The sequence below is a fragment of the Andrographis paniculata genome, unplaced genomic scaffold, assembly GCF_009805555.1.
Source record: "Andrographis paniculata isolate CXL003 unplaced genomic scaffold, ASM980555v1 Contig35END, whole genome shotgun sequence".
Classification (NCBI taxonomy): Eukaryota; Viridiplantae; Streptophyta; class Magnoliopsida; order Lamiales; family Acanthaceae; genus Andrographis; species Andrographis paniculata.
This window is the reverse complement of record NW_026137568.1, coordinates 5,372,727-5,381,435: the sequence shown is the minus strand read 5'-3', so window position 1 is coordinate 5,381,435 and position 8,709 is coordinate 5,372,727. Positions and strand designations below refer to the sequence as shown.

Below are 8,709 nucleotides of genomic sequence, written 5' to 3'. Positions count from 1 at the left end.
AGTACAAATGTACATGAATAGCAAGCCCTCAATAAATAATAAATAGCAGCTGAAAACATCAAGAAATTAAGAAGATAGGATTGGGGACTTTCTATAAAAGAGAAACTAGAAATCTAGATGACACCATAAGAAGGGTAAAAGGTTTTGTGTGGGCATCAAAACATTTTTATCCTTGCTAATATAATAACAACTATTAGGCATTATAGATCTGATTATGAAATACATTGTCAATATTTTTCACTTCGGATGTCAATTTGAAAATCACCCAAAAAATTAACGTAAGGCATCAAATAATCTAAAACTTTTTTATTAATATTATTAGATCAATATATTTTCATACTTATTTTCATACTTGTAATATGGATTGTTACCGACCTCGCCAAGTTGAGCCATAAAACGGCCTATGTGTTCGATTGTAGAAAATCCATCTTCTCCCTAAAAGACGTGAAAATTGGGAGGACGGTAATTTCTCGAGAGGGAATGTTTGTTGACAATTCTCTCTTAAAAAGGTTAGAATACGCTGGACGGTTGGGCGTCTGAGGATTCATCCCAAAATGCATCCTGAGGACATGGGCAACATCTTCAAGGTCAACCTTATGTGGTGGATTGATGTATGGGGATGGAATCATGGACTTTTCCTCCCATACGCTCTTCCCTTAAATATCTTGGCAGGGAAGGGTTAGTCCTTGCTCCGATAGGAACATTATTGGGGTAGGTGAGAGACGACTTCCCCCTATCAATTCTGCCTGGAATGGTAACGCTTGGAATTGTACTTTCAATATAAGATGGTCCTGCGAAATTCACCTGAAGACGAGAGGGGGACATTCCTGAAGGCGCAGGAACTGATTGGAATGTGACTTTTGAAAAGGCTTGATCCAACATATTTTGCATCAAGTTTTGTTGATCACGCAACATTGTTTGCATGGTGGCTATTCGCTAGTTGTTCAATTGTTGAACATATGTCACCCATTCGGTAGGTACTTGAGTTGTGCCTCCTGTAGACAGGATCTTGGGCGGTATGGCAACCGTGCTTCCCACAGACGTACTAGAGGTTTGCGGCTGAGAACTGGTCATTTGGCTCCTTTCAATAATCCAACCGGATCGAAGTTGAATGAAGTTACCGCGGGATGTTTGGTTAGCAATCTTTTCGTTACTCCCACTGTAGTCACCAATTTGTTGAGATAGTGTTGCCCAACAAAATAGAGTAAAATCTGAAAATAAGCAATATTTTAAATTTGATGTTATGTGCCTGAGGTTGCGTAATCCCTAACCACTGAAATAAGCATAGACAATAATTTATTACAACACAAAACAAAATATAATAACCCATATTACTGATTGTGGGTTCTTTTATTTTTTTTGTTCTTTTCTATTCTAATAAAAAATCCATGATGTATACATTCCGAATATGCGTAATCTTTTCGGGCGATTTCATTTCGGTTCGGGCAGTTTTGAATTGGTTTGTATAGTAACCGTTCGAAAAATCCCAACCTCCCAACCGCCAAGGTAGAAACAATCCTGAGCGTCCGAATATCAACCGCCTTCGGACCGACAGATTTGCAGAGCTAGTGTCCGATTGGTCCTTGAACCCAAACCCAGTGGGCTACTAGCCCAAACGAACCCGAATGCTGACCCACCAGACCGCCAACCTTCTGAACCTCTTAGGTTTCGACTAGTCGGCCACCGCACAGACCCATGGGCCCAAACCCTAATTTCCATGGCTCAACAAAATTATATTCAACATATCACATTAATATCTATGTGTGAAGATTCAAATAATTATTCAAATTAAATTTTATATTATTTAAAATCCAAATTCTAATTCTAAACCTCTAATTAAACACGCTATTAGAGTTTATTCACTAATATTTTTACTTCAAACACTATCAAATATATCAAACTCATATTTTTTTACTTTTATATTATACTAAAACTAATTTAATATTTAAAATATTGTATCAATACCTATTTATATTAAATCAAACAACTATTCAAATTTTAAAAAAAATATATTATATTCAAAATTCAAATTCAAGTTAAATCCAAACTTCAACCAATCACACCGTTAAATTTTCTCACCATTTTTTTTCTTTTAAAATATATAATGAAACTCTTTTTTTTTATATCATATTAAAAATTAATTTCATATTAAAAAATTATATCAATGCATATTTATATTATATTGAAAACTATTCAACTTTAAAAAAAATATATATCATTATTCAAAAACCTCAAATTCAAATTTTAAACCAAACACACCCAAATTATTAATTATGAATTAGTTAAAATTTAGTTGTTATTAAAATTTGTTAATTTTTTCTTTTGACAGGTGTTGAGTACAAAATTTTAAAATTAGGTTTCAGCCCAGGATGGAGAAGAAAGTGGCCCATGATGGATCCGACATAATGTTTGAACTGCGTACAGGTTGGGTGGACTGATGGGACCCAGAGAGGGCCTAAAAAGGTCATCAAAAAGCAATTGGTCGGGTTATTACTTAAAAAATTTATCCGACTGAAACTTATTGGTCGGTTGGTTATGAAGAAACCGATTGGAGCTGCCAAATAGGTCGCTAATAGTCATAACTGACCGTGTTCCGACACAGGATTCGAAGTTTGTAACCAACTAAGGGAGCCGCCGAATTGGTCTGGACATCTTACTTTACGAGAATTTCATTGAAGATCATCATTTTATATTTTTAATTTCTTTTTTATGTTTCAATTATTAGCTTTATTATGTACTCCGTTTAAGGATCTGTAATCTCAAAAACTCTTTTTAGTTTAAATTCGTAGTATATCTTCGAATTTTACTTTTTATTGTTGAATCTCTATATCAACAACTTGAAGTGACATATTTGGATATGATAACCAAAAAAAAATGTGACATATTTTAATAGGACGGGAAGAATATTATACTCCTGTTAATTAGTACAATTACATAGTGCTAATTAGCTCAAATCCGTTAAATATTATCTTAATTCAATTGTTAATATTAAATGAAAATGTAAATAGATAAATTTATTTATGTCTTCTTTTATCTGCCTCAAAAAGAAAGATTAATATTAATAATAATAAATCTATAACAAAACGAAAAACTCAACTCTCTTGAGTTGATATTCTGTTTTATTTTATTGGATGAGATACTCTCTCACACTTTCTTAAAAATCTTATAATAACATTTACTAGTCATTGCAATTAACAAAGAATTTTCCATGGCCTTCTGGAAAGTTCATCGGCAGCAGACAAGGAGTGGGGAAGACCGACGATGGGGGCGTTGTTGTTGTCTTTCTCTTGGATTTGTACTTTTCAATTCTTAACATGATTAGGGAAATAATACTGTAATTGTATACTCAAAGCATGATACTTTAATATTTACATAGGTTCTTTTGTGTTCTAACGAAACAAAGTTATGGTAAAAGAAAATTAATTATATTAATTTATATATATATATATATAAAAGCACTGTGATTGTATAATTTGAAAATAAAATATATATTTAGAAAATATCATCTTATTATTTGCATAAACTCTTCTTTTGCTTTAACGAATCAAAGTTTGTGTTCTCGTCAAAAAAAAATTATTTATTATACTGTTTTTTTATAAGAGTACTGACGGCATAAAATATATTCAAATTATTTGCTTAGACTTTTCTAGCAGTGAATAGAGTCCATGTTATCAACAAAAGAAAATTAATTATGTTGATTTTTTATAAACGTATTATGATTATATGATTGTATAATTATAGAGTTTGAAATATATATTAAAAAAAAATACCAAATTATTATTTCCATAGACTTTTTATTTTGTTTATTTTATACGCAAGTCTGCTCTCATTCAAAAACAAAAAAAAAAAGAAAAACCAAAATCCAACAAATCAATTAGAGCGCCTGCAACTAACGAACCCAAATACCAAGAAAACATCATCAACAGATCCAAGATATTGAGAACAGTATGAAAAAGATTTACATATATGTCCAACACAAATTTTCACCTGTAGCAACAATACAAGACTTAAAAAGAAAAAAATCTCCGTATTAAATCATTGGAATGAATACATTTTCAGTCAGTTAGGATTGATTATTAACAATACAATTTAACCTGTTCCTAGGGTTTGAAACTAAAACAATTAAATAAATAAATCGCAAAGGTGAAAAACGTAATAAAAAATCAGAAACTAAAAACTCAATCACATAAATTTGGAAGACATTGAAATCGAACCTTGAGGAAGGAGTTGGAGAGGAATCGAGATTCGGTCAATTAATTATGTTGATTTTTATGGCATTTAATATACACGTATCCAGAAAAGCATAATTCTCCCACCGTTTCATATTTATTTACCTTTTTCACGTAATTTTAAAAATATTAATATTATATTAAAATATCAAATTTATTTATTAGTATTGTAATAATATTTGTGTACTATATTGTAAATTGGAATGATATTTATAATGTTTGGTAGATAATAAATGAAATGGATACTTTGTTATGAGACGGATCAAAATAAAAAAAATTGATTGATTGATTGTTAAGGCACGAAGGGATTATTACTGTTTTCATAGGACGATATTGTATATTTTTTGTATAAGGATCTTCGCTTTGATTTGAGACACAATTTAATTAAGTATAGCGAAAGTACAAATTAAACCCTATTGTTAAGTATGAAATTTATAATTATGTTAAAAAGCCCAAGCTAGAAGAGGAGATGGGCCTATAATTGGGTATGTTAGATTGATCAGGGAGTATTTCGAGATGAGCGGGTGAACTAAACGTATTTCTAAGGAAATAGGCGGGTCGGAAGGTCCGCAGGTCGGAATGTTGGAAGTCGGATAGTCCGCAAGTCGGGAGGTTTGCGACTGGACCAATAAGTCGGGAGGTCTGCGGTCGGACCAACAGGTCGGTTGGTTGGTGGTCGGATAGGCAAGTCGGATAGTCCGCAAGTCGGGAGGTTTGCGGCTAGACCAACAAGTCGGGAGGTTTGCGGTCGGACCAACAGGTCGGTTGGTTGGTGGTCGGATAGGCAAGTCGGATAGTCCGCAAGTCGGGAGGTTTGCGGCTAGACCAACAAGTCGGGAGGTCTGCGGTCGGACCAACAGGTCGGTTGGTTGGTGGTCGGATAGGCAAGTCGGATAGTCCGCAAGTCGGGAGGTTTGCGGCTTGACCAACAAGTCGGGAGGTCTGCGGTCGGACCAACAGGTCGGTTGGTTGGTGGTCGGATAGGCAAGTCGGATAGTCCGCAAGTCGGGAGGTTTGCGGCTAGACCAACAAGTCGGGAGGTCTGCGGTTGGACCAACAGGTCGGTTGGTTGGTGGTCGGATAGGCAAGTCGGTTGATCCACAGTTGGATGAGTGAATTGTGAGTTGTTATGGAGATCGGATGCTGCGGAAAGCAAGTGAGAACAATAGCTTGGTCGGCTGAAAATACGTGTCAGCAGATAGAAGTTGGCAGACGGTTGAGGAGAGGCGTTGTAACCGTTCGGGCGACGGTTTTAAGTACCGTTTCTGAGGGATATTTAAAGATTAGGATTTGCAACTGACAGGGTATCTTCAATCATCTTCAAACGACGACAAAGTCAGTGATTCGGGGATCATCATTTAAATTTCCAGTATTTTACATTTCCAATTTATTTTATGTACCGTACAGTGTTTAGAGATTCCTAATCTTAGGCGTTAAATATATCAAATTCGAAGATAATTTCCTATTTTCGGATTTTACTTTTTATTGTTGGAAAAATACATCAACACCTATTTAATATAATCATGTGTTACTTGGTGAACAAAGCCTAAATATGGGACAATTTTTGTGTGAATAGAAGATTTGTTTGATTTTGGTTTGTGTTTGGATTTTTTACTTTTTTTTTTTTTTTTTTTTTTGAGTTTTTTTGGTTTAAATATTATTTTTAAATTATGTTTTATTGAAAGAAATTATGTATTTTTATTATAAGTTATCCCAAAGGACTGATATTGATTTTGATTTAAAGCCAAAACCAAACAAACCCTAAATACATTACAAAACTTTCAATAAAACCAAAAGTAATATTCTTCTTAGTAATGTGGAAACCATACATTTGGCTGAACACAATAAAACAAACCATGTATTGAAACAAAAAGTATTATTATAATTAGTGTGACAGAGCACATGAGACGAGACTAAACTAACTTAAGAACATGGAACATGACATCGATGATAAACGGTTGGTTCACTTAATATTTTTAAATAGTACGATTTCATAATTAGTTTTTATATTATCCAACATAATTATTTTTAATACATAAACATCAAAACAAACCAAAATGTCCTAATAACTGTATACTTGCCACAATCTTTGCCTTTTTAGTCGTAAGCAAACATATTATATACATATATTATTGGATTGGTTTGATCACATGCATCACATATCTTAGATCTCTTCTTCTTAATAAAAATGAAAAATAAAGTGAATCCAAACCTACTTCCCTTTTGCGTAACAACAAACATGAAAGAATAAATCAAAAAGCTGCTGCTATTACAAAGATCATTCACCATTACTAAATTTAAGGTTGTTCAACAGCTTCTTCTTCTTCTTTAACTCTTGACTACTTTCACACAACATGTATTTATAGGTCCCCAATCTTGTCTTGTTATTCACATCAAAATCTCACTCACTCTTGTCTTATTCCCCCTTGGTTCGGATGAAGATGAAGATGAAGACGAAGACGAAGAACATCGTGGTTTGGACCTGGTCCTTGTGTTGTCTCTTCACACTCTCGTGTAATGCCTGCCATACTCGCTTGCTCTTTCTTGTTTAAATTTGTTATCTTTTTTAGGATTAGTTATGCTTAGGAGAAGTGGTTTTGTCTTGTCAGGCGCGTGGGACTCGGACTTGGACTTGATAGGAATCAACTATGGGCGGCAGGGGAACAACCTCCCGTCTCCTTACCAGTCGATCGATCGCATCCTATCCATGAATGCCACGTACGTAAAGCTCTATAATTCCGACTCCGAGGTGCTAAAGCTCTTGGCCGGGACAGGGCTACATGTCGCAGTGATGATATCCAACGACCAAATCTCCGGCATTGCCTCCAACCAGTCGATAGCCGACAAATGGCTACGGGAAAATGTCCTGGCCTACTACCCCGGCACCAAAATCCGATTCATCCTCGTCGGGAACGAAGTGTTTAGTTACGACCAAGTCAACATGTGGTTCGACTTGGTGCCCGCCATGCGGAGGCTCAAGAGGTCGTTAATTAAGTACGATATCCATAGCATTAAGGTCGGGTCGCCCGTGGCCATGGATATACTCGAGTCCACTTTCCCGCCGTCAAAGGGCCGCTTCCGGTCGGATATACCTATCCAGGTCATTTCGTCGTTCCTCCGATTCTTGAACGGGACTAAGTCCTTCTTCTTCCTCGACATCTATCCCTACTTCTCATGGTCTTCCGACCCCAAGAACATGGACCTCGACTTTGCATTGCTCAAGGTCAAGAAGAATTCGACCTACGTTGATCCCCACAGCGGCTTGGTCTACACCAACATGCTCGACCAAATGCTCGATTCGGTCACGTTCGCCATGGGGAAAGCCGGGTTCGATAACATTAGCATTGCCATATCCGAAACCGGCTGGCCTCACTCAGGCGACATCGATCAGCCTGGCGCAAACGCCTATAATGCTGCAGTTTACAACCGCAATCTTATCTCCAAGATGACAACTTACCCACCGTTGGGGACACCAGCAAGGCCCGGGGTCGAAATTCTCACCTTCATATTCTCTCTATACGACGAAAACCAGAAGCCAGGCCCCGGTACCGAGAGGCACTGGGGTCTACTCGATACCAACGGCAATCCATTCTACGAAGTACGTACGCACACACACATTTGAAACGAATCAATCTATATATAAGCTATTCTTGTAAATGTCTTTGTTTGGTGGCAGCTCGACTTGACGGGGACAAGCCAGTACAGGCATTCTCCGAAGCCGGTGAGCAACGAGCCGTACAAGGGCAAGCTCTGGTGCGTGGCTGCCAACAATGCTAGCGAGGTCGACTTAACCCCAGCATTGGACTTTGCTTGCCGGCATGTGAATGGCACGTGCAGCAAGCTGGCCCCAGGGAAGCCGTGCTACGAGCCCATATCAGTTAATGCACATGCCAGCTACGCATTCAGCTCCTACTGGGCTCAGTATAGGAACGCCGGCGCATCTTGTTTCTTCAACGGCGTTGCAACTCAGACCACCGTCGACCCCAGTAAGCAACCCTATCTATGCCTCCTCCTCCTCCTCCTTCTTCTTCTTCTTAACTTATATGCTTCTTTCTTGTTTGGATCGAGCAGGCCATGGACTGTGCCAATTCCCCAGCGTCACAGTCTGACCAGACAAGTAACTATCCATAGGGCTATGCTCATCAGCAACCAATCCATCTGTTTTCATTTCTCTTGCATCTCTCTTTCTCTATAGAAATATCCCAAGAAATAGCTTTATCTGCTGTCCATCAACTGTTGGAGTACCCATCCTTATATTTATATAATACATGTCTTGTAATAAAACTATCAAGATTTCCATGCCCCATGCCGTTTTGATACATATCAGACAACACATTATATATATAAATCTACAACACACATATAAAATAATAAAAAATGACAACACATATTAATACTTTATTAAATTCCACATGCAATGAACATCAAACATAGTTAATAATCTAAGAACTCATATCATAATGAGAAAACAATAGATGAA

At 36.7% G+C, this 8,709-nt stretch overlaps 1 protein-coding gene across 2 annotated transcripts; it reads left to right on the top strand.

The window, feature by feature from the left end:
• Positions 1-6,404: 6,404 nt before the first annotated feature.
• LOC127249108 (probable glucan endo-1,3-beta-glucosidase A6) lies at positions 6,405-8,626 on the top strand. Of its 2 annotated transcripts, XM_051271742.1 has the most exons (5): positions 6,405-6,531; positions 6,671-6,743; positions 6,839-7,827; positions 7,906-8,215; positions 8,301-8,626. In XM_051271742.1, the coding sequence occupies exons 2-5, from the start codon at positions 6,671-6,673 to the stop codon at positions 8,336-8,338; spliced, it is 1,410 nt and encodes a 469-aa protein (XP_051127699.1). In that variant the 5' UTR covers positions 6,405-6,531; the 3' UTR covers positions 8,339-8,626. The 2 variants fall into 2 exon arrangements, with proteins under 2 accessions (XP_051127699.1, XP_051127698.1); XM_051271741.1 differs by having other exon boundaries at positions 6,406-6,743.
• The last annotated feature ends 83 nt before the right edge of the window (positions 8,627-8,709 follow it).